Source organism: Giraffa tippelskirchi, chromosome 1 (genome assembly GCF_054371585.1).
Source record: "Giraffa tippelskirchi isolate mGirTip1 chromosome 1, T2T-mGirTip1v1.2.pri, whole genome shotgun sequence".
NCBI lineage: Eukaryota > Metazoa > Chordata > Mammalia > Artiodactyla > Giraffidae > Giraffa > Giraffa tippelskirchi.
In genome coordinates, this window is record NC_137275.1 from 66,073,377 (window position 1) to 66,094,689 (window position 21,313).

Consider the following 21,313-nt stretch of genomic DNA (forward strand, 5'->3'; position numbering starts at 1 on the left):
CAAAAGTCTACAAGCAATAAATGCTGGAGAGGGTGTGGAGAAAAGGGAACCCTCTTACACTGTTGGTGGGAATGCAAACTAGTACAGCCACTATGGAGAACAGTGTGGAGATTCCTTAAAAAACTGGGAATAGAACTGCCATACGACCCAGCAATCCCACTGCTGGGCATACACACCGAGGAAACCAGAATTGAAAGAGACGCGTGTACCCCAATGTTCATTGCAGCACTGTTTGCAATAGCCAGGACATGGAAGTAACCTAGATGTCCATCAGCAGACAAATGGATAAGGAAGCTGTGGTACATATACACAGTGGAATATTACTCAGCCATTAAAAAAATACATTTGAATCGGTTCTATTGAGATGGATGAAACTGGAGCCCATAATACAGAGTGAAGTAAGCCAGAAAGAAAAACACCAATACAGTATACTAATGCATATATATGGAATTTGAAAGATGGTAACGATAACCCTATATGTGAGACAGAATAAGAGACACAGATGCATAGAACAGTCTTACGGACTCTGAGGGAGAAGATGAGGGTGGGACGAACGTTCTGGGAGAACAGCATTGAAACATGTATATTATCGTATGTGAAACAGAACACCATTCCAGGTTCAATGAGTGAGACAAATGCTCAGGGCTGGGGCAATGGGATGACCCAGAGGGATGGGATGGGAAGGGAGGTGGGAGGGGGGTTCAGGATGGGGAACACATGTAAACCCATGGCTGATTCATGTCAATGTATGGCAAAAACCACTACAATATTGTAAAGTAATTAGCCCCCAACTAAAATAAATAAATTTATAAATAAAAAAAAAAAGAAAGAAAGAAAAAAAAAAAGTTCCTGCTTGAAGTGAAGTCGCTCAGTTGTGTTCGACTCTTTGCGACTCCATGGTCTGTCCATGGAATTCTCCCGGCAAGAATCCTGGCGTGGGTTGCCATTCCCTTCTCCAGGGGATCTTCTCAACCCAAGAATCGAACCCGGGTCTCCTACACTGCAGACAAATTCTTTACCATCGAGCGACCAGGGAAGCCCTGCTTGCGTTTAAAGCTGGCATCACAATATAGAGAGGAACCATAAAATTCACACTAGTAATTTTAAAATTTCAACTTAGCATTAAATAGTAATTTTTTTAAAAGTCAAAAAGAGGGACTGTGGTAGAAAGGAAAATTTGATATTTTTAGTACCTCTCATGGCATTTTTTCCTGCTTTTCGAATGAGGGACTCCACAAATTATGTAGCTGGTGCTGTTGGTGAGTAGTGACATTAAATGAAGGAATGACCTCAAATTTTCAGGAAATAGATCTCAGAGGTCCTTATTTCCCTATGAATGAAAACAACTTGCTCTTTTAGGGTTTTGATTATCTTTTTTATTTCTCTCACTTCCCACAACCAGTAAAAAAAAGAAAAAAAGATACAGTCAACGCAGGTACAAGGATCCAATTTTTAAAAATCAGAGTACAAAGAGGACCACAGCCCTGCCCAGGTTTAACTTACATATTTACATATTTGGAGAGGTGTGTGGTGTGGGTGTGGCTGCGGAAGCACGTTTAAAAGGCAGTATTACAAAATATACAAAGGTGGTCTTTCTTAGTAGAACCTGGCCTGGTTTCCAAATGAGAGCACTACATAACACAAATCACAGTACTACTTACTATATAACTTACGAAAAATGCTGTACAGTTGCAGGAGTATAAATATAGAGTATAAATGGCTCTGTTTGGGAATCTGTATCTACACAGGGAAGGTCAAGGGAAGGCTCAGTTTGGTATCCCAACCTGCTAAAGTGATTGAGAAGCTAGAATGGGGAAGGACAGGGTCTGGGAGCATGGCTGCATTGATCCCCTTTCCCAGGCTCCCAGTTCTCTCCAGGGAGAACTAGGTTTGTGGAGGGTAAGAAGCAATGGCAAGAGGAGGTGTAAATAATAACGGGGGCTCTTGAAGGCACAGAGAAGGCATCTGGGCCAAGAAGGAGTGCACTTCTTGGATCCACAGACATGCACGTACCCTAATGCCACTTGATGATCATAGTTCTGTTGGCAGTCCAGCCATGCCCTGGTTTCTACCCTCAGTGAAAAATTTGGAGCTTTGCAGACATGGAGAGAGGGCAGATGAACCAAAGTTCATTTATGGATGGGACTATGGGAGAATGTCTGGAAAGAGGTTCTCCCTTTGAGGGACAGACGGGTGGGTGGAAGTATGGACAGAAGCTGACCACTGAAAGCTGACCCAGATAGTCATTTTGTACAAGGAGCCAAGGGGCAGAGAGAGGTATAGAGCTGTCCTACGCTCAGGTGCTTTATGATTCAGGGGGCAGAGTGGAGGGGACTCAGAACCGGCATATCTTACTCCAGAAGATTCAGCAGGGGTGATTTTTATCAGCACTAGGCTTTAGCAAGAATGTATGCCGATTTGGTTTTTAAATTAACTGGGTTAAGAAGCATCCAAGGTTCTTGTGGCAGAGATGAACCATCTCCACCAAATGTTCCCCAATTCCCAGCTCTCATTCTCCACCTGCCAGCTCAGGGACAGGACTGCTTTCTTACGAAAACCCTGCCAGGGGATGTGAGGAGCACTGAGAAGGGGAAAAGGCCACACTGACAGTCTTCTCCAAATCCCCAGACAATTACACCTTTTCCCCTGAATTGGGCTGCCCTTGGACTGTATGGGAGCAGCTGCTCTTGGTTGAAGCCAGTCTTTGGTAAAAGAGAGAAGCCTGAGCTGGATCATAATAAAGAAAAGTGTACGTGAACATGCACGTCTGAGAACCTTCCTTAAATTCCTCCCTTGGGGCTTTTCCTTTGGAAGAGGATGATCGGGGGGAAAAAAAGTCCTATTGACCAACCCAGCTGTGTGCTGGGGCGATTGTGATCATCTCTCTGACCAGGTTTCACTAATTCTCTTTCGGTGTTGTTCTGTGCCTTCCCGAGCCTCGAAGGCTCAGGGAGCGTGAGGCTGGGATGGAACTACTGTGTGGGCTTGATACACTGGGCCAAGGGAATGAGAGCTGGGATGGATGTCATTTCTCAATGGGGAAGGGATTCCCCTGAAGTGGAGGAAGAACCAGGAGGGATTGAGAGCGTGTGGACTATGGGGCCCTCCTCCCGCCTCCGGGCAGCCCCTACCTACAAGGCTGTGATGCTGGAAATATTTTTGGTGCCTGAGGCATCCACCTTAGACTTGGTGACCCCATCCTGGGCCTCTTTGTCCATGGCCAAGTTATTGAATGCCTCAGGGGACTTGACCGGCTCATCCTTCACCTCTTCCAGGTCTTCGCAGCACTTGCTGCAACGGCAGCACCTGCAGCAGCCACACAGCCCACAGCAGACGCGGCAGCAGACCCGGCAGCAGCAGCAGCAGCGCATCTGGAAGCAGCTGGTGAGGGAGGTGATGAGCTTGTCCCAGGGCTCCAGGGAGCGCATCCACAAGGGCAGGAAGTCCCAGTTTCTGAGCTTCTGGGGCAAGGCGCCCGGGCAGTAGGACTGCAGGATCTTGAGGACCACCACCAGTAAGATCACAAGGACGATGGGCGATGCCACGCCCACCAGCACTGGCCAGCCAATCAGGGAGAGGCCAAACACCGCCAGAGGAATCAGGAAGAAGAAGATGATCAAGTAGACGATGGCGAACCAGCGGTACTTAGCTGAGATGCTGCCCAGCCGTTTGGCCAGGAAGATGGGCAGGCGAGTGAACGGGATTGGGTACCACAGGATGATGCCTGAGATGTTGAAGAAAAAGTGGCACAGGGCAATCTGAAAAGCAAGGGGTTGGAGAGGTGAACGGGTGGGAGAGAAGAGGGCGTCATCTAGAAGTGGAGTCATGGGTCCTCCTCACCTTCGTAGCTCAGCCCAAAGTGGGTGGGAGGGATTACATTAGCTGAGGGCCTAATGTGTGTGTGTTTGCGGGGGGGGGGGGGGGGCGCGGAGAGGGGACGGGGGGCAGGGGGCGGGCGAGGTGGGGAGAGGGGCAGGCAAGGGAAGTGACCACCTGAATCACAGTTTAGTTTTCAGGGCCTGAAGTCCATTAGGACAAATCTAACAATGAACTTTGAGAAATTGAGGCACTATGAGGTTAAGCTATTTTCCTCAAGTCACACAGATAGGAGATGGGATTCAAACCCAGATAGCCTGGCTCCAGAGGCCACACTTTGTATTTTCCTATATGTTCCCACCAGGCACCGAGCATGATGTTAGGGGCTTTGGACCAGCCCTATCTGATACATTAGTCACTATCCACTGAGATGTGGCATAAGCGTAAAATACCTGCTGGATTTCCAAGACAGTCCAAAAAAATTGTAGATGACTTTCCTGGTAGTCCAGTGGTTAAGAATCCACCGGCCAATGCAGGGGACATGGGTTCAATTCCTGGTCCGGGAAGATTCCACATGCTATGGAGCAACTAAGCAAGCCTGTGCACAATTACTGAGGCCGTACTCTAGAGCCCATGCTCCACAAGGGAAGCTACCACAATGAGAAGCCCACTCAAGGCAACAAAGATAGCTCCCACTCACTGCAACTAGATAAAGCCCATGTGCAGTAACCAAGACCCAGTGCAGCCAAAAGCAAATTAATAAGTGGATTAATAAATTAATTTTTTAATAAAGGAATATAAAATCTCACCATTTTTAATATCAATTACATGTTGAAATGATAATGGTTCAATCAAACACATTATTAAAATTAACCTCCCTGTTCCTTTTTGACTTTGAAAACTGTGGTACTAAAAGTTTCAGATTTCATGAGTGGTTCACATATTCTATATTCATTCTATACTTCTATCGACAGCATGGCTTTAGGCAGAGCCTCATCAGACCTTTAAAATAATCCTAGTGAGCTGAGATTATGGTTCCCGTTTTTCAGATGAGGGAATTGATGCTCAAAGGTTAGATCACCTGTCTAAGGGCACTGGGTGTGTAAATGGGGGACAGTGATTCAGACCTCAAAGGTCATCTTGCCCAAGGTCACCTAGCTGATCCAGGCAAGGCAGATCCCCTTGATTCTTCTCAATGCCAGACTTACGACACAAGTGACCTCCCATTGTCCAGGCAGAATTTGCCAAGAGGAGGGCAAGGAGACAGGAAGTGGTAGCTAAAGTTTCCGGAATACCCTTTCCTCCTCCAGCAAAACAGCCACCTCACCTTTGTTTAAACAACCACTGGTGATGGGAGTCTGACTGCCACTCTAGGGAGCAGGTGCCTTTGGTTGTTCTCAAATCTGTCTCCCTGAGGCATCTCCACATCACAGTTTTGGACACAACATAGAAAAGCTTGACTTGGTTTCTTGTTTAGAAACCATGTGCTTACAAGACCATGGATGGGTTTGGATCCCTCCCAGAGCCCCTGTCCCATGAAGCATTTCCTTACCTGGAGTGAGCTCTTCAAAGTACTGCCTGGGCTGGCTAAGGCGGCCAAGATGGCGGTGGTGGTGGTGCCGATGTTGGCACCTAGCGTTAGTGGATATGCTCTTTGAATGGATATCACACCGATACCTGGGGGGATGAAAATACAAAGCCTGTGGCATCAGCCCCAGAGGAAGGCAGGAGATGGTAATGGCAGACAGAGGGAGAGCCGGGGGAGAAACTCACCGATCAGTGGGGTAATAGCAGACGTGAACACAGAGCTGCTCTGAACGATGAAGGTCATGCCTGCCCCCACAAGGATGGCCAGGTAGCCAGTCACCCAGCCAAAGGGGTAAGGGAAATCTGGAAGACAGAGGATAAGAGATGCATCATAATCCTTCTGGAGGAGGCATGGGTTGGGAGGCCCAGCTGGCATCTCCCTAGGACCCAGGCAGCACAACTGAGCCAGAGGTTTAGGATGTGTAAACTCCTGTCCACGCTCACACAGAAGTCTGAAGCTGCAAATTGGATTTAGCATTCTTTCACCTTGCATATTCGAACGGTGGAAGCAAGGATGTGTTGCCAAGACAAAAACGCATGTTTGCTGGTGTTCTGAATGCTGAACCCATCTGTCATGCATGGAATGTTTGTGTCATTTCCTCTACCCCAAATCCATGTGTTAAAAACCCTAACCCCTAATGTGATTGTATTAGGAAGTAAGGCCTTTGAGAGATGACTAGGTCATGAGCTTGGAGTCCTCAAGAGTGGATTAGTGCCCTTATAGAAGGGAGAGCTTGTCCACGTGAGGACATGGTGAAAAGGCAGCCATCTGTAAACCAGGAAGTGGGTCCTCACCAGAACCCAACTGTGCTGGCACCCTGACCTTGGACCTCCCAGTCTCCAAGACTGTGTGAAACAAATTTCTGTTGTTTAAACCATCCAGTCTACGAGAATTTGTTACAGTGGTTGGACTAAGTGAAGTCACTCAGTCATGTCCAACTCTTTGCGACCCCATGGACTATAGCCTATGAGGCTCCTCTGTCCATGGGATTCTCCAGGCAGGAGTACTGGAGTGGGTTGCCATTTCCTTCTCCAGGGGATCTTCCCAACCCAGGGATCAAACCCAGGTCTCCTGCATTGCAGGTGGACACTTTACCCTCTGAGCCACACTAAGATGTCACCCAAATAACAACAAAGTCACTCAGCTCACCCTCATGACAACCTTGGGAGGTAGACATCTTCAGCCCCATTTCATAGGCAGAGTTCATGGGGTATGTTTTCATTGGCCAGGATGCCATTCTCAGCAATAGAGTCTCACTGGCTGTTTCAAAATGCTGATGCATTTATCCAGAACCACATTTTCTTCCCAAGAGCTGAAGGGAAGTAAGGGTCACAGTGGACTTCTGCTACCCTTTATTACCTAAGGGATCCTGATGGACTCAGTAGAATCCTGGACAAACAGGGAACCTGGTAGGAAGAAAGGCCTAACTCACAGCAATTTGAACTTAAGCTGGCTCTTTCTCAAGCCCTTGCAAACAAGTGCTCCCCAGGCTCCACTCAAAACACTAAGGAGGATTTCGAGGGCAAGTGGCATTGTAACTTTCACAGCTTCTTAGAGCCAAGACAGAAACTCCATGTAGAGGCTGTTGCTAGAAGAGAATCAACAGGAGCTCCCCTATGGGGGAGGGGCAGAGTGGTGCCACCCCTAGAAGGTCCAGAATGAGAGGCGGCAAGCTTACCAGTGTTGATTGTCTTCTTGATGACAGCAGCCACCTGCCCCCTGAGCACAGAGCCCAGGAGCTTGACGATTAGGATCAGGCAGGTACAGAGGATCAACAGGGAGGTTACCAGCAGGATGGCGCCGACAATAGCATCTGAGAGGTTGAAATTCACGAAGATGTGCTGGCCTGGAGACCATAGACAGCCCTTGTTAGGAGGGCATGGAGCCCCTGGTGGCCACAGACTGTTATTTATTTCCCAGTATCCTTCTATCTCAAAGTAACAGAATCTTGGTTGTCAGCTTGACACAGGGCAGCGCAGAATAAAGACCACTCTTTCAAGCCTCCCTTGCAGCTAAGTATAACCCTGTGGATATGTTTAGGCCAATGGTATCTCATGAGGGTGAAGATGTAGTAAAATCCAGGGGCAGACTCAGGCCTCCAACTCCATTCTTCTGCCTCTAAATCCCATTCTGTGTTTTACTCATGATAATGAGGATACCTACAAGTATTCAAGGAGCAAGTTGGGGCAGGAAGGGCAAGTCAGAGTGGGAACAATTGTTAATTATAAAACTGCTTGTGTTTTTTTCTTTTTTTAAATCCCTGTGTGTCCCCATGATGATTCCAGAAAAAACATGGTTATTTTAATGTATGTACAACGGCTACAATGCAAGAGGTGATACATTCACGTGATTCTGTGAGGCAAACCACAACTGGAGTAGTAAGGTATATGGCTCAGAATTAATGTGGGGATGCATGGAGAGGAGGAGAGGCAGAGATATGCAAATGGGAACATAGGAATAAATAATTAGAAGAACTAGCATCAGGGCCATAAAAGAGTCCAGAGGTAACAGTATAGCTTCTTAAATAATTGGAGCATCACTGCTCCAATTGGAGCAGTAAGCTCACTGCTTTGTTCAGTGCTATAGCCCCAGTGCCTCAAATGGGTCCTACTGTACAATAGGAACTCCTGACTCAAGGGTGATGGTATCTGTTCTGTATATGCCCCACACCACCTTCAAATCAGGCTGTCATCTCCCTATAGTTACTGCCAAAGAGATACCAAAGCCCATGGAGGGAGTGCTCTGGAATCTGTTGATGAGTTCTGAATTCATCTGGAACAGCCAGAAGAACTGAGTTTCAGGTCCTAGCTCTTCTCCTTACAGGGGGAGCTTGAGCCTGACCCCATGTCCCCACACCTTAGTTTCTTCTGCCGTGAAATCTCACAGCTCATTGTCCCATGTAGGATTGGTGTTCAGTGAATCTCACTGCCCTTCTTTCCTTCACTTATTGGGGCTCCACACAGATAGGAAATAACCATCATCACCCCAGACAGCCTGTCCCAATGGCTGATGCTCTGTGAGTTCCACTCACACTTGGCAATGTTCTCCTTGTAGGTCACGTTCTTGATGGTCCAGGTGTACAAACCATCCGTCCAACAGAGAGAAGGGGAGGTGCAGTTCTCAGGCGAGGGGACGGTGACATTTCTCTCAGTCTGGGTGGCAAACATGAGACATACTATGCATCGTCTACAACCCTCAATTCTGATGGGGAATGGAGGGAAATTTGGGGCATCAGGGGAGACTCCATAAGTGTGGTACACTGCTTTCACAACTCCCTCTATAAATGGAAGCAAGGTGGCAGCCAGAGATAAGCCAGGAGACATGAACATAATTAGCCAGGAATAACGTGTCCATGATGTGGGCTGGTCCTGTCTGTCCTACAGCATGTTTGTCCATCTAGAATGTAAGGACTTAAGGATTCTCACTGGCTAGTTTTGACTTTTCAGGAATCCTCGATTTTTCTTTCTCCCAACCTTTTATATGCCCAATCTGAATGCCAGATCTTGCTTTATCCAGTGCAGACAAAAGCTCTAACCCACCCAGCAATATTCTGAGAAACTTACCATGTTGGTAAAAGTTTTGCACCAAATCTTGATCATACTTTTGTTTTGGGCCGACTCATCATTCATTGCAATTTGGTTGAGAACATCTTTATCCAGCTGAGGAAAGCAATGGACAGAAGAGAGTCAGCCCATTGTCAAAACTGTTGTGCGACAGATGTTAAGCTGCTAAGAGGGGCTCTGAGGACGTGAACCAGATTGCAGTGGCGAGCTGGGACTCACCCTATCTGCACTCTCAGGGTGGAGCATAGCACCTCGATGTCAGTGGGTGCTCCATAAATGAAGGACTGGTGTGAACAATGGACCTGTATCTAGGAAGCATGCAGTAGAATATTCATTGGATAATCAAATAAGAGAAAAAAATGAAGGTAAGAGTGAACGAGCAAGGTCCAAGCTGGCCCCTTCTCCCCAAGGCAACATCTACAAAGCCTTCTTTCATTTATTTCAACAATATGGGCAGACCCTAGCAAGCAGAGGGATAAGATGGGAGGAAAGGCAGTAAACTCTTCCTCTCTGGCTGTGAGTAGGATGTGACTTTAATCAGTGAGCCCAGGGGTGCCGAAGTCAGAGGTGGGAACCAAGTGTCCAATGGAGAGTCCTTGAATCTCGAGAAGCACTCACTACCATCCACCACTCCCACGCTAATAAAAATGATACACGTGTGCTGAAGTCACGGAGATAATAAATGCCAATTACTCCAGAAGAAGGGGATGGCAGAGGATGAGATGGTTAGATAGCACCACCAACTCAACAAACATGAATTTGAGCAAACTCCAGCAGATAGTGAAGGACAGGGGAGCCTGGTGTGCTGCAGTCCATGGGGTCACAAAAAGTCTGACACGACTGAGCAACTGAACAACCAGAACTCCATCCCATCTGGTGTTCCTGAAGTTCTGCCTCCCTTGATTTTTTTCAGAGGCAGCTAAAGGGCAGTGACTACAGACCCTCATCCATCTCTTCCATCCCATTCCCCTCTCTGCAGGAAGCCAGGTTACCTGGATAATGAGCTTTGTGAAGGGATCTGTGATAACTTTCAGAAGTTCTGGGGCTTCCTCTCCATTCTTGAAGTGGAAGCTCTCCACTATGAGGTTGGTCAGGCGCTCCAGGTAACCGGTGGCGGCCTCCAGAGGCAAGAGCACCAGCACGGAGAGCCAGTTGAAGAAGTCATGGACAGTGGCCCCCGCAAAGGCCCTGCAGTAGGAGAACCCCACCCCGAGACAAACCTGTCATCGAGTGCCTGGGTACCATCTAGGCAGGTCACCACTTGTATTATCTGCTAGGTGTCACCTACCTATATGCATATAGGTATACAATCTCACTTTTCTTCTTACAGCAATCCCCAAAGTGAGTGGTTTTAACACTACCCCCCACCCCCGGCCATTCATCAGATGAAGAAACTGAGGACCAGCAAACAGAGAAATCGAAGATGACTGCAGCAGTGCTGGGTCCAGGAATCTCGTCTCCTACTGCCTGGCAGAACCTTTCCCACCAGATCAGAGAGTAGACAGTTCGCTCTGTGTGGGGGAAAGGGAACTACCAATAGAGGTTATTTTGGCTGCAATTATTAATTCAGCAAGTGGCTGTTTGAAAAAACTTCATCAAGACTCCTTCTGAATCATGCATACTGAACACAATCTTCCTTTAGAAATTTGCAATTTGTTTGCAAGTACAAATTTTTACTTATGCTTCCTGGAGAGGGTGATTTAAGACATTTTCATACACTGCTGACTCAAAGTGTTACAAATATTTCTTTGTAGTTTGGAAAACTGTTAAAAAGCCTTATAGGTGTTTGATATAGTTGTTTCAGGAATCTCTCCAGGAAAAAATTACCAGAAAAGAATAATACACATCTCCAAAGATATTATTGAAAGCAATCTATTTAAATATCTCAAAAGGGGGTGAGCTAGATCAATTATATTCTATGTGTAAGCACTTTCATCTTTATACATCCAGAGGTAAAAATTAGTGTAACAGTGAAAGGAACCCAGAATTTCCAATAAGAAAACCTGGATTGAGTTTCCCAGCTATGCTCCTCAGTGAAGTTACCTAACCTCTTTGTGCTTCTATATTAATAAATAGTACATAGAAAAGTCTAGTCAGTTTCTTAAGATCAAATTAGCAAACACCCTAGGTGACACGTGTTATAATTTAGACCTCAGAACATTTTATCACGGATCAGGAGTTCAGCTATGGTTGACAGAAAATGAATGGCTCTGAGGACATTGGTGCCTGCCAGTGCACAAGAGATGGTGTTTGCTGACCACCCCCACCAGCCTGTTTAATGTCATCTGTCTGATGTGACAGTTGTAGCATAGTTGGTGTACAATATTATATAAGCTACAGGTGTTCAATACAGTGACTCACAATTTTAAAAGGTTTTATTCCATTTATAGTTATTTGAAAATATTGGCTCTATGTTCTGTAGCGTATTTTATACCTAATAGTTTGTACCTCTTAATTTCCTACACCTATCTTGCTCATCCCCCTTTTGTCCCCCGAATGGTAACCACTAGTTTGTTCTCGTATCTGTGAGTCTGCTTCTTTCTTGTTTTATTCATTAAGTTTGTTGTATTTTTTTGATTCTACATATCAGTGATATCATACAATTTTTGTCTTTCCCTGTATGATTTATTTCACTTAGCATAATGCCCTCCAAGTTCATCCATATTGCTTTAAATGACAAAAATCTTTTCTTTTTTGTGGCTGAGTAGTATTCCATTGTATGTATATGTATGTGTGTGTGTGTGTGTAGATGGATCACATCTTTCATTCCTCTGTTGGATACTTAGGTTGCTTCCATTCTTAGGTGGCAGTTCTAAATAATGCTGCTATGATCATTGGGGGTGCACTGTACCTTTTCAAATTGGTGGTTTTGGCTTTGTTGGATGGGGACTGTTTCACTATTTTAACAAGCTCTGGGAAAACCCATAACCAGTCAGAGGAGAGGCTGGGAATTGTGTTTAATGGAAGCTTTAGGAAGTTATAATTATTTCCAAGTGAGATAGTAAATGCTATTCTAACTGGCCTTGTTTTAACTATGCCACAGGTCAAGCTTCTAGATAAAATTTGTATTCAGGCAGCCCTGACTAGGTGCCAGGCACCTTGCTAAGTATTTATCTATATGATTGTGTTAATTTCTTTAGGCAACATGGAGGTTGATAGATACTGTTATCCAAGCTCTGCAGATCATGGAGCTGAGTTACCAACTGGTATGTATGTGATTCCAGCCTCCAGCCCTACTCCACTGTAGCTACTTCTAAGAGGTCCAGGGATACCAAACATGCTCTCTTGTCAACGACAGTTAGGAAAACTTGGCCAACCCCTATATGGGCCTGGTGGTGGCCAAGGCTCACTCCAAGCCTCCTACCTTCTGAACTCTTTCCGGTCTCCTGCCTGCATGAGCGCCACGAGGGTGTTGGTAATTGAAGTTCCAATGTTGGCCCCCATGATAATGGGGATGGCAGCATGCACGGGCAGCACTGGAGGGTGGAAAAGAGTAAGTTAGCAACTTAGTAAAGTTGAGGAAGGCATCTTGGCCATGTTCCTGATGTGGCCCAAGACAAACTAACCTCATTCAGGCTGGTAATCCCCTAAAGCACCAGGTCTTAATCTCTTTAGGGTCTGCACCTCACTGTGAATCTGAAAAAAACTTAGGCATCTCACTATAGAATTAGGCATGTATGCCAAAGAAGATTAAAATAAAAAATTTCAGCACTTAATTGCAGGGAATTCAGAGACTCCACAAAACCCTCCTGTTTAAAAGTTTCAATTTAAAAGTTTAAATGTCCCATTCTAAATCCCTCTGTCCCCCCATTCCAGATGGCAGGGTAGCTTAAAGAAGACCAGAAAACAATGAATAAGGACCTGTGTATTTATTAGGGAAAATTTATGGCAATATCTTTTTCTCACAAAATTAACACATTGCCATATGTTCTAAAGTATAAAAGTACTTTTATAAAAGTACATATAAAAGTATTAAGAAGTATTAAAAAGTATAAGTCATAAAAGTACTTTGCAGAAGTAATGAATATTTTTCTAATTTGGTCCTCGAAAAGTGGTTCTACTTAATTTTAGATAAAAATACTGGTTTGGGTTGAAAATTAACCAGTTCAAACTGGCTCCCCTCAGAGGGTCTATCTCAACATAGCCAGGGCAAACGTTGAGTGGGTTCAAGTTTGTAACGTCAGGTGCCCAAGCTCAAATGCCTCGAGGCCAACATGTGATGTGATTACATGAGGTTTTATTCTTAGCCCTGAGAGCAATGATGGACATGTTCTAAATTTATGTGGTTCAATATGGCAGCCATTAGCCACATGTGATCCCTTGAAATACAGCTCTTGCAGCTGAGCAGCTGAATTTAAGGTTAAATAAAACAGCCACATGTAGCTAGACAACACAGTTCTAGGGAATTTGGAACTGAGTCTTCTAGTGTTGGGGCCAGTTTTCAGGCTCAGCCCTGGGAAGGGCAACAGGAAGCTGCCCATAGTCTAAGCAGAGCACATCATAATTGGACAAGTTAGGAAAGTAATGGCAACAAGCCTGGACATATTCAGAGTAAATCCCAGCCTCCCCAGCTGAACAGGGAAATGCCTGAAATGTGTCTGGGCTCACGGGTGCCTGGACTCACATGAGGAGGCCACCATGCTGACGACGATGGACGTGGAGGTGCTGGAACTCTGCACCAGGACCGTCACCAGCACCCCAATCACCATCCCCGCCAAAGGGTTGGACATGATGGAGTTGTTGTTGAAGAACTTCCCGGCTACCTTTCCTGAAAAACAAACCCATAACCATGTGATGGGTGTTAGGTAGGCACTGAGTGACCAGACTCAAGTTACTGGCCGGTGGCTAGAGGTACCAGCCTGCAGACTTGCTGGTGGTATCTCAGGCATCTTGCTTCTTCAGGCTTCTCCCCAGTGCTGCTCTAGTCCCACCCACCCCTGTTCCTCTTGTCCCTTCACCCTGCACCTTCCTATCTACTTCAACCACTTTCATCAGCAAGCCCTCCTCTAGTCATCTTTGATCACGAATCTGGCCTCAGCTCTGTACTTTGATGAATGCCAATGCATCTCCTGATGGCCTCATTCTGGTCAGGGATGTATTCCCAACTCACAAGATTTGTCCATGTAGATCTTCTCGTTCTTCTCTATCCAACCCCTTTGATTCAAGCCCCTAGCCCCAGTCCATAACTGAACACTAGGAGCATCACTTGAGAGGGTGCTCTAAGTCCGTCAATCCATCCCCCCAGTTAATGTTTAAAAGAACACTGAGAGTAGAATGCCTTGTCTGAGAGACAGCAAGGCCCCTTGCTGATGCTGCATGGGATAGGGGTGGACCAGAGTGACATTCAGCAAGTCAGTCTGCCCCTCACACTCTCCCAGTTCTCCTAAACCACAGAGTTCTTAAGAACAGAACCAAGGGATGCAGAAACCTATGGTCTTCCATGTCACCAGATCTCAGTTTGAATCCCACTATGCCAGTTACGGGCTGTGAAACTCAGTGCTGGGTGACAACCTTCTAGAGCCTTGGCCCATTCCTCTGTAAGTGGGAGTGACTTTGGCAAGGAATGTTTAAGACAATGCCCCTATGTCGGTAGGCACTTAAAGGGCTGGCTCTTACTACTGTCGCCCATTGGGGATAGGCAGGTGACCAAGCATACAGTAATTTCACTTCTGGGTCCCCTCACCCCTCATTTCCATGCTCAGTCCTGGGAGGTGTTTAGGCAACTGCAGTGAAAGCAGATCCCCCAACAAGGGACCCCCTGTCCTTCTCCAGCAAAGGACCAACTTTGATTTTTAGTGGTTGCTTTAGCTTAAGAACACTCCTAGTCAATAGTCCCCTCAGGTGGCGAGGCCCCAAGACAGCCAGAAACCCTCACATAAGCCTTTAGGTCAAACAGCTTCCTGTCCGGGGATCACAGACAAACACAAGGAGCTGATGGCTTGCCCTTGGCATTGGCTCTGGCCTGGCCTAAGCCACTTCAGCCAGCCTATCATAACCCTCTCATGGGCATTGGTTTTCTCTTCTGTAAAATGGGGGCATGACTTCAGATGATCTCAGGTGACTTCCATTCCTAGAACACTCGGGTAGACTGCAACTGCATGGGGCTTGCTGAATTGTGACTTTCTGAAATAAATTCACCGAAAACACCACCCCCACCCGGACCTTTGACCTCTTCCATCCATACCTCCAACTAGCTGGAAGGCGCTGCTCAGGACATCCAAGGAGCACACGAAGAAGTAGAGAAACACCAGAAGTAAAATAAATTTCCCAATCCCTTGGAAGATGCAGAGAATCTTCCCTTTGGTGTCTCTCTCTGGAGGAGGGGGAAAGGCATGGCTGAAACACTGAGAAGTTTGACGATGAGCTCAGAACTCCCCCAACTCCCCTCCTAGCCAGGCAGCGATCGTCTTAAATCTAGCAAGACCTAGCAATGGGATGCATTCATGGCTGGCTGTAGTTTTCAAAGTAATTACCACTGGAGTCCATTCAGTTGAAACCTGTGGTGAAATGTCTAAAGGATTGGGCTCTGGGAGGAGGGGGTTGGTGAAGTCTGGGGCACACACAGGCAAGAGCAAGTGTCACTGATGAGCCACTTACGAGCACTTGCCCCCTGCTAAGTGCGAGGTCAGAGATAAAGGCTTTTCTAAGCACCTTCAGAACCACACAGAATATTTTCAACAAAGTGGCTGCAAGGTAGCAATCACAGCCTCCATCTGGGGAGGGTCCAGGCCCTCCTATGTCCTGGAAGGCTGCATCTTTGGCTGCCGTTTTCTCCACTCACTTTTAAAGTGGTTCTCACGTCCTCCCTCCCAGCTCTCTTCTGCTTCTACCTGACCTGCAGACTGACCTTACACTCTACCTGGAACAGAAGTGCAGCATCTGCTTGCATCCCTGCTGTTTTGTCTATGTAGACTGCCTTCTATACTCTCTGATGCCCACATTGAGGTCTGGGGACCCCTCTTCCCCAACCCCCAGGGTTCTCGGAGATGGGGCCTCGTCTATTTCCTGCTGCATCCACGGCACTGGCCGGTGTCTGGGACCTGGTTCAGCACATAGTGGAGCTGCACAGGGTCTGGTCTGGTTATAACCTTGGTGCCGGTTCATTTGTTGAATGAATGAATGAAAGGATAAAAGATCCCCCAGTAATCACAGGAGGCTTGACTCTTAAAGCCAGGACCTTTGCTTGAACAATGAAGGGAAAAGATGACAGCAAGGTGCCACTGTAAAGATAGTGATCTCAGTCTCTTGCCCACGAGCAGTCCCCTCCCAGCTGCCTCGGCTGCCCTCATTTACCCGACCACTTGATCCCCGTGTCCTGAAGCTCGGGCAGGTCCCAGGGGTCTTCTACCTCGGTGGGCTCCTCGATCAGTGCCGCAGTGGAATGAGACGGCACAAGTTCTATCTTGGTGATAGGGGCGCCGGTGTCATCTGCCCAAACAAGCAGAGAAGGCCGTGAAGAATGAGGAACGAGGCCTGGGTCTCCTGGGGCCTTCCCAAGGGGCCCAGCCCAGGGCTGAAGGTGGGGGGGGGGGGATTACCTTTTCCAGTCTCCTTGCCTTTCTCAGGCTTGGCAGACGGCTCACCATCGGCCTTTACAGTGTATTTCTCCGAAGTAGGCTGGGCATTTTCCAACTCAGGCCAAGGAGCCATGGTCTGTGATAGGAAAACAGCTTATAGAAGCAGCCACTGAAAGGAGGCCCACTCAGTTTCCACAAGAAGAGCCAGTGGTTGCAAAGATTCAGTCGTCCTTATACGTCCTAAGTGTGGACCCTTAAGCACCATGTTTCATGCCGCTGGAGGCCTCCTTCCCTCCCTCACTCACCCAGGCTGTCACGAAACCAAATCACTGGTTCCTATGTTTCCATCCTAACCTCAGATCCACACACCAGCCGAGCCTCCTTTGGTTGCTCTGTCTGTCTTGGTCTGTTGTGACTCTCTCCTTTAGTCAGAAAGGGAACATGAACCCATTCATCTTCATCAACTCGCGGTACCACCAAGCCCTCACGACTATCCAATGGGCTCCCCATCTGCTTCTCATGAAAGGACAAGCTCACCTGCAGATCTGCAACAGACCTCATCTTGTGGACTTATGGTCTGTGTTCGTACTCGTATACACTCTACCTGCTTTACCTGCCGCTGGGTCCTCTATGAGAAGCAAGATACATTAGACCTGGTTCAAAGCCCACAGGTGCCACTTATCAGTGGGCGTATGTTTAGGAGAGTCCCTTTAGGCCTCTGAGCCATCTATAAAATGGGGGCAATGCTTCCTGCTTTGTAGGGTTATGAGATTAATGGTTATGTCCAGAAAGTGCCTGGTAAATAGAAGCAATGATTACTAGGCTGTGCTGCCTGGATTAACAACACTTTGTCAGAACCACATTCTTCCTAGCCTCTGATAGAGACTTCCTCACAACCCATTTTCTCAACAAAGCCTTTCTCAGCTCCGTGAAGAGGAAACCTGGCTCCCTACACGCCGGAACATCCACTACTTGCAGTTCTTGTCCTGACACACGTCAGATAACGCAACCCAAAGGACTGGAATGAGCAATTCACAGAAGAGGAAGTACAAGTGGCTCAAACACTTATTACAAAGTAAGAGTTCGGCCTCATTAACGACCCAAGATATGCAAAACAGTGAGGTAAGTTTCAACTATCAAATAAGAAAAAAGTAAAAATTTAAGTATAATGTACCATTCTGGAGACAATCCAGTGAAATGAGCACTGCCAAAGTTCTGGAAAGAAGTTGGCAAATGTCTAAACCCCATACATATTTCATACATCTCTGACCCAGTAATTTCACCTGTAGGAATTAAAAATCTAGGGACAGTTTTTTGTTTTTTTTTCTCAGAAAATCAAAAGTACTGCCCTGCTCCGATCACCTCTTTGGAGAGGGTTTCCCAGAACCTGGGTCTGTTTCCTCTCCCATTTTTCTTCAACGGAAATCATTCCTGCCTGTCAGAATGTAAGCTCTACCAAAAAAGGGGCCTTTGTCTTGCTCATAACTGCATCCTCAAGGTCTACAGCTCTGCCTGGGACGTTGACAAGGCCCAGTAGACATTGACTGAGGGATGAATGTGATGCAAACCAAAATACACTCTTATTTACAGGGTCAAAAAATAAAAACCGGGAAACTATTGTATTAACTATTGTACATCCACGCAGCAGAGAGCATGCCATTATAAAGAACCAGCAAAACAAACTAAATACAACCTCAGGAAAATGTTTTAGATAGATTGTGAATAGAAGGCATATTTATGTCCCATTCACAGCATGATCTTGATAAGGATCCAGAAATGTTCCATGGGGTACACAAGGGATGGTAGGATTGTCTGCGATTCTTATTTTCTTGAAGAGATGCAGCCCCATCCCCAAACTCACAGAAGTTAGGAGATTCAGGAGCACTTGAATGGTTACTGTCACTCATATCGATAAAGCCAGAAGTTAAAAGAAGCTGATTCTGTGAGTTCCCATCATGAGAGGATTTCATGCATTTGTTTGGCCCAAGGAACTTTCCCGGTGTGACTGCAGAGCATGGCACATACTCTTGTGATCAAAGCCAACATCCTGCAGTCACTGGCTTCCAGGAAGGCACAGACCAGGTCTTTCATTTCAGCTTCATAAGCACACAGCACTGGGCCTGGCACCTAGGCTTCGCGTGCTTTCTGAACAGGATGCTGGGACCTGCCTAGCCAGCAAGAGCCGATAGCTGTGCTCAACCTCACCGCCACCCATTCGGAGAAGTGTTGCTATTATTCTGCCATTATATGGCATCCAAGATGAAGAACCTGCTTTATAGCACAGGGCGCTCAGCTCAGTGCTCTGTGGTGACCTAGAGGGGTGGGATGGGGTGGGGAAGGAGGTCCAAGACGGAGGGGACATATGTGTACAAATAACTGATTCACTTGTTGTACAGCAGAAACTAACACAACATGGTAAAACAATTGCATGTGCATTTGTGCTCAGTCGTGTGTGACTCTTTGTGACCCCATGGATTGTAGCCTGCCAGGCTCCTCTGTTGATGGAATTTTCCAGTCAAGAACACTGGAGTCAGTTGCCATTTCCTCCTCCAGGGGATCTTCTCAACCCAGGGATCAAACTCCTATCTCCTGAATCTCCTGCATTGGCAGGCAGATTCTTCACTACTCAGCCATCAGGGAAGCCCCCAAAGCAATTATACCCAATTAAAATAAAGAAAAAGAAAAACTCAGATACATGACGGCAGAGCCTTGAACCCAGGTGAGTTTCAATCCAGTTTCTGCCGTACAGCTGACCACCCTAGGTGGGGCAAAGCCCACTGCTCTCCAGGCCTGCTGATGGGGCACTATCCGGGGTGTGCTGAGAGGCAGCTACAAAGCTGGGCCTGGGCAGGGGACATGGGGTGAAGCTGGGTGGCTGGGGATGAGAGACCAAGGCTGATCTGGGAGAACTTCAACCTCAGCTCAAGGCTGCCACATCTGAAATGTGGGTTTGAAATGGCTCTGAGGTTAAAAAGAAAATATAGGGCTGGCTCTAGGCTAAGTATTACATAGCACAGAGGTTTAGAACCAAACCCCAGCTCTGCCCCAGGTACACTGTGACTTTGGGCAAGTCACTTGACTGCTCTGTGCCTCCATACATAGGAATGTGGTTTATGTTTATAAACTACTGGGTTACTAGGCAGCTTTAATGAGAATGTCTGTACAGTAATCTGTTCAATAAATTGATCCTCTTAACTCCTCTTATCAACTCTGCAAGGGGTTAGTGTTGTTCCCATTTTATGGATGAGAAAACCAAAGCACCCAGACAGATGAAGTCACTTGGCTCAAGGTCAAATCAAGGCATGATTTGAGAGTTTCTCTGACTCCAGAGTCCACATGCTTGCCTCTCAATGACTATATGACCTGGAACTCTCCTGGAAGGAGTGAGTCATGCATTAATAGCATCAAAAGTGATATCTATCTGATTAAAGGCCCAAATCTAGACAAATGGAAAAGATGCTTCCACACTCCAGAGGAAGTCAGGATCCCACTTACTGCACACAGAATCCAGGGAGGGGGCCTGGATTTATCTCTGGTGGCTCAGAGGTAAAGAATCCACCTGCCAGTGTGAGAGACTGTGAGTTCAATCCCTGGTCCAGGAAGATCCCACATGCCTTAGAGCAACGAAGCCTGTGTGCCACAACTACTGAGCCTGTGCTCTAGAGTCTGGGAGCCACAGCTACTGAAGTCTGGGCACCGAGAAGCGACTGCAATGAGACGCCTGCACACAACTAGAGAGTAACGCCGGCTCGCCACAACTAGAGAAAAGCCTGTGCAGCAACAGAGACCCAGCACGGCCAAAAATAAATAAATTAAAAAAAAAAAAGATTCCAGGGAGGAAGTGAGTCTCCCACAGTCTCCAAGCATCTCCCACCCCAGATATTTGTACAAAAGCACTTAGCCTGTATCCAAACCGCCTATCTACACTGTTCATGGACCATTTATATCTGTCAGCACTTAGACATCACCTTAACTGAAATCCAACTCATTTCCCCATCATTCCCAAAGTTCCCCTTGGTGGAACTTTGCTATTTATGTGACTCTTGCCATCATCAGCTGAGAATCTCCAAGTCATCTCTGACAGCTCCCAAATCCAGCCAATACCGGGACTGTGCATTTTACCTGGGAGCAACTTGGTTCCTGGCGTCTGGTTCCTTGGGGCCACCTCCCCATGCTGAGCCTCTGTATCTCCTGCCTAGAGGGACACAGCAGCCTGTTGAACTGATTTGGGCCCCAGCCTCTCTCTACAGCTTAACTTTCCCAACACACAGCTGTGATTGTGTGCACTCGTCTCTTTATGGCTTGCTGCTCCCCAAATGATCCCTGGCCTTGGTCACACCAGCCTAAAACTGGGACCCTGAACCCTCCTCCTCTGCTTCTGCCCAGGCATCCCCCCCCCAAGTAGAAGACTCCCCCCCCTCATCTTTCTCTCCAGCCCTTTAGGCTCAACCCAAGCCCTCTCCCTCCTCTGCCTGAGTTCCCCAGCCTCTCCAGTTTTGCCCTTCTCTAAGCATGTGTCCTACCCATGTGACTCATCTGGCACTCCATCACACACCACTGTGATATCTTTACATTATTTCTGATAATAACAACTCCCATTTCAAAGAGTGACAAAGAGGTGCCAGGGGCTATGCTGGTGCTTGACACATATGTCACTCAAATCTTTAGGCAGAAAAGGCGTCATGAACATTGTGCTGTGCTCAGTTGCTTCAGTCATGTCCTACTCTGTGCGATCCTATGGATTGTAGCCCACCAGTCTCCCCTGTCCATGGAATTCTCCAGGCAAGAATACCAGAGTGGGTTGCCATGCCCTCCTCCAGGGGATCTTC

At 47.0% G+C, this 21,313-nt stretch overlaps 1 protein-coding gene across 19 annotated transcripts in view; it reads right to left on the reverse strand.

Moving 5' to 3' along the window:
• Positions 1-1,353: 1,353 nt before the first annotated feature.
• The window catches only part of SLC34A2 (solute carrier family 34 member 2), a 194,937-nt gene continuing 174,977 nt past the window's right edge, over positions 1,354-21,313 (reverse strand). For all 19 annotated transcript variants that reach the window (XM_081538154.1, XM_081538369.1, XM_081538098.1 and 16 more), the window contains 12 exons: positions 16,506-16,620; positions 16,261-16,395; positions 15,152-15,280; positions 13,592-13,735; positions 12,332-12,443; positions 9,960-10,155; positions 8,968-9,063; positions 8,436-8,556; positions 7,083-7,250; positions 5,590-5,706; positions 5,369-5,493; positions 1,354-3,758 (listed from right to left, as the gene is read on the reverse strand). In XM_081538154.1, the coding sequence (XP_081394280.1) occupies positions 3,132-3,758; positions 5,369-5,493; positions 5,590-5,706; positions 7,083-7,250; positions 8,436-8,556; positions 8,968-9,063; positions 9,960-10,155; positions 12,332-12,443; positions 13,592-13,735; positions 15,152-15,280; positions 16,261-16,395; positions 16,506-16,620 (2,085 nt within the window). In that variant the 3' untranslated portion in view covers positions 1,354-3,131. The remainder of the gene's footprint in view (positions 3,759-5,368; positions 5,494-5,589; positions 5,707-7,082; positions 7,251-8,435; positions 8,557-8,967; positions 9,064-9,959; positions 10,156-12,331; positions 12,444-13,591; positions 13,736-15,151; positions 15,281-16,260; positions 16,396-16,505; positions 16,621-21,313) is intronic.